Source organism: Salvia miltiorrhiza, chromosome 6 (genome assembly GCF_028751815.1).
Source record: "Salvia miltiorrhiza cultivar Shanhuang (shh) chromosome 6, IMPLAD_Smil_shh, whole genome shotgun sequence".
Taxonomy (NCBI): Eukaryota; Viridiplantae; Streptophyta; class Magnoliopsida; order Lamiales; family Lamiaceae; genus Salvia; species Salvia miltiorrhiza.
The window spans coordinates 6,465,421-6,469,420 of record NC_080392.1 but is presented as its reverse complement, the minus strand read 5'-3'; the positions used below and the strand labels follow the sequence as shown (position 1 = coordinate 6,469,420).

Genomic DNA, 4,000 nt, shown 5'->3' with positions numbered 1-4,000 from the left:
TAATTTTAAGTTCGATTTTTAATTACGTTTTTAATTCCAAGTTTTAGTTTAATAATCAATCTCTTTACTGCTTTCTTTACTGTTTTTCTTGCGATACAATTAAAAGCCCTTAAAGACTTTCCTTGTGAGATCGACTTGGGTTAGCTTACACGTTACAATAGATCTCGTACTCTTGCGAGTCAATCTAGAGTAGTGTTTAGGTTGAGTCAGTGCTCGCCTCAAACAGTCGTGCCCGCACCCGCACAGGCACACATCAGACAACGCGCCCCCGTCGTCGCCCTCCAGGTCGTTGTCCTCCACCATAGCTGTCAGCATCAGCTGCAAGCATTATCGCCACCTTCGTCGCCTCCATCCAACGGAGATGAGTAGGCTCCTCAGCCAGAGGTTAGTTGTTTGCCTCAAATTAAGGCTCGAATAGCTAATTTATTTTTTTATTTTATTTTTATATATAATTGTGGTTGTGTGAATGCTGTGAAATTTGAATTAAGGCTATGAATTTCGAATTTATTTTGTTTTCTGTAATTGTGATTGTGTGGATGTTGTAAAACTCAAATTAGGGCTTTGAATTTCGAATTTCTTTTAAAACAAAATCTTATCAATCAGCTGGTCTAATTTTGAGGATTTCCTTGGTAGGCGGCCAACAATGAACTATATCTTCTGGTCTAACTTTGAGGATTTCTAATTCTAACTTATCCATCTGTGATGTTTTTGAAGCAATGGTAAAGACGTAGCAATCAATTGTGTATTCCAAGTGTTCATATGTTTTCATTAAGCTATATATTTATGCATTTATTCTTGTATGGATTAATAGTGTGTATGATGTCAGACTAACACTGACTATGATTTATCGATTTATTTAGCTCTTTGGGTCTGAAGATACGTGTTGGATTTATTCTTGTATTGATTATTCTTCATGTGCTATCATTTTTTATAGTATTTGAATGCAAATAATCAGATCAACGTCATTCAATTTTATCCTTATTGTATTTGGAAGTAGATTTCATTTTGCAGAAGGTGGCGGATGACCTTATAAAATTTTCCTTTTTAACAGGTGTGTGAATGTGTTGCTGACAAATCCTATTTGGGTGGTTGTGACTCGCATGCAGGTCTTGATTCATCCTACCTTTTAGCTAAATTCAATGAAAAATTCTCTGCTTTAACTGTTTGAATGGTGCTCAAAATGGTTGGGTTTTTTTTTCTCAGATTTCAGTGCTTCATATTTTGTAGTTTGTGTTAATAAATTTTATTTTAGGCCAAATTTGTATGGTTAGAAGCAAGAGTGAAGTTTGAAATCTAGTTAGATCTTTTTGTGAATGGTTCTGTTTCTGCAGCTCTTTTCTACTCATTGCTGCTGCACTGGTTTCTATATGCAGTTGCTGATTTTCCACTTGGTCAAAACCCTTCATGAATCGATAGTGATTATTTCAAATGTAGTTTTAGGAGCAGAGGAGCGGCGCCAAAGTAGGGACTTCTTTGGTTGGATGAAATTACAGGTTCTCTTTCTCTTTCTCTCTCTGCCAATTTGATTATTTCAAATGAAGTTTTTGGAGGCGTTGTCGATAGTGATTCAATTTTTGCTTATCTATTAGCTGGTTTGGGCTTTACAAGAAACCTTTCTTATGCTTGTGAAATTGAGGCTATGTAAAGAAAATTTAATCATGATTGAGTTGAATTGAACATGTGGTTCTTTTAAGCGATTACATTTGTCAAGGAGCTGCTAGCTAGAACTACGAGTGGAAACATAGTCACCGTTGTTGCTTCTTGTTTCAATTTTTCTTTTTGTTTTTCATAGTTTTCTACTTAGATTTTATGTCTCTACTTCATTTGTATGATCTCTTATTCATTTTTATGCTAACTGGATGAATCTTTCTAATGCCCTTGTTTTTGTTCTTGGGAAGGTGAAGGCTGCCTACGAGAGGAGATGTGGAGCCTGCCAACCTGGGGAGATTCCTACGTTGCTCGATTTGGGGCTTAATCCGAATGCTGCAACGGGGCAGGTACGATGTAAATTCCTGTTGATTAATTATTTTGTTGAGAATTTGGGATCCAAGGGTGGTGCCGATTTAGAATGATCTGTTTGGTGAATGAATTATTTGTGATGCTTGATCATGCTGCATTCGTCTATTGCATTGTACTCAATGTTTATGTTTTGTGTTGGCTATTTTGATGATGAGTGTTTTGTGATGATGAACACTTTCTATTCTTAGTTGTGATATGGTGAAGGGATCATTGTGTTTTGGTGTACGGATACTGTGTTCTTTGGTTTGGATGAGATGTTGAGAGATTGGAGTTATGAATGCTAAGACCTACGTGATCTTATATTGCAATTTGGATATTGAATTTTTTATTCTCAACGGTTAGTTGATTATGATACATTTTGCTCTTTATATTATTAAGGGGCTTATACTGTTCATTAGGATTTAGTAGTGTCATTTTTATGCTTTAATTGGATGAGTTGGTTATTTGCATTGACGTTTTTCATGCTCTTAGATTTTGTTCCTGGGAAGGTGAATGCTAAGGAAGCTTTGCCACAAGTAGCAGAGGCTGAGAAATAATAAGGATTGATTCTACATTTGTTAAGTGGCTTGAAGAATTTCAAAAGATCACAGTGTGATTATATATTTTTTTGCTATTTTTGTTCTATTTTGACTCTAAATAGAACTATTGTACTTGGCATTTTGATTATCTTCGGATGATAATTTTAGTACAATGTTTAGATAATTAATTGTTTATATAATATATATTTTGGATTGTACTATTTGTAGTATTTGATGATATTGTATATTGTATAATTTGTATTTAGAAAATTATAAAAACAGGAAAAAAAATATGCTTGAATTATGCATTTGAAAATACATAACGGAAATGACCGTTATGTAAAATACAAAAAAAAGTTATGTTTAACGATAATAAAATATACAAAAAATATATTTTATAACGGAAAAAATAAGTTTTATAACGGTAAAAAATTGTTATGTTTGCTATCATACGAAAACGGTAATTAATCGTTATGTAAAATATAAAAAACCGTTATGTATAGTTACAATACATAACAGAAAAAATACATTTTATAACATATTTTACCGTTATGTATTACATTCATATAAAACGGTAATCAATGTGTTATATATACCTCATTTACCGTTATGTATACATAGTATAGGTAACGGTATATTACCGTTATGTATGAGCGCCCTCATACATAACACCACTATATAGGACATTTTTTTTTGTACATATATAACGGAAATTTACCGTTATGTGTGAGTGTTTTTTTTAGTAGTGATCCTTACTAGTACTTTGAGTATATATTGGAATTATGCGATCAATGTTTATGTTCTGTAGATAGGTCATGTGGTTTTGGATTCATTGATTATTGTGATGCATAAGTTATTTATGAATATATTATCTTATGCATGGGAGATAATATCGAGATAAAAGTTAATAATAAAATCATATTGTGGTTTTCACTATTGGAAAACAGCTAACAAAGAACGCATAATTTATAATCAAAATCATACAAAGAGTATCAAAGTAGTTTCATATTACCAGTTGGAATTTAAGAATTTTGAAAATAAACATGAACATCCAAATTTCTTTCGAAATATAACAAACAAACTGACATCAAGTTACCGCCGCCAGTTCAAAAAAAAAACTTGTAAGTCTTTATTAGGGTGGCAAATTCGTCATTCTCCTTCTTCACATACATCTTATGCGGCGTACTTGTTCCACTCTTAACGAAAAAAGAATATCTACGGAATATATTCTCTCATAAAAAACAATCATAACTTCGAACCCCAAATCACGTAGAGTATTAACTCTAGATAATCAACAAAGAGAAACATAATGAATGACGGTATCATATGTGGTTCGTTACAATAGGATCACTGCAGCATGCAATAGTAATAGAACAATGAAGTGAAGCTTGTGAGGTGGGATTGTCTTGACCTCAAAGAACTGCCTTAAACCATAAAAATAAAGTCATTTTCAATGAAGTGAA

The 4,000-nt window shown here is 32.9% G+C and overlaps 1 protein-coding gene across 1 annotated transcript; it reads left to right on the top strand.

Annotated features, from left to right (window-relative positions):
• The first annotated feature begins 214 nt into the window (after positions 1-214).
• LOC130988264 (uncharacterized) lies at positions 215-2,767 on the top strand. Its single transcript, XM_057912068.1, has 5 exons — positions 215-384; positions 1,052-1,106; positions 1,374-1,493; positions 1,899-1,997; positions 2,491-2,767. The coding sequence occupies exons 1-5, from the start codon at positions 362-364 to the stop codon at positions 2,509-2,511; spliced, it is 318 nt and encodes a 105-aa protein (XP_057768051.1). The 5' UTR covers positions 215-361; the 3' UTR covers positions 2,512-2,767.
• The last annotated feature ends 1,233 nt before the right edge of the window (positions 2,768-4,000 follow it).

Bases quoted from the DNA above. Each gene is read 5' to 3' on its own strand.
- LOC130988264 (XM_057912068.1), top strand. From the start codon at position 362: ATGAGTAGGCTCCTCAGCCAGAG. The intron at 385-1,051 runs GTTAGTTGTTTG...CCTTTTTAACAG, and splicing joins AGTAGGCTCCTCAGCCAGAG to GTGTGTGAATGTGTTGCTGA. The intron at 1,998-2,490 runs GTACGATGTAAA...TCATGCTCTTAG, and splicing joins CGAATGCTGCAACGGGGCAG to ATTTTGTTCCTGGGAAGGTG.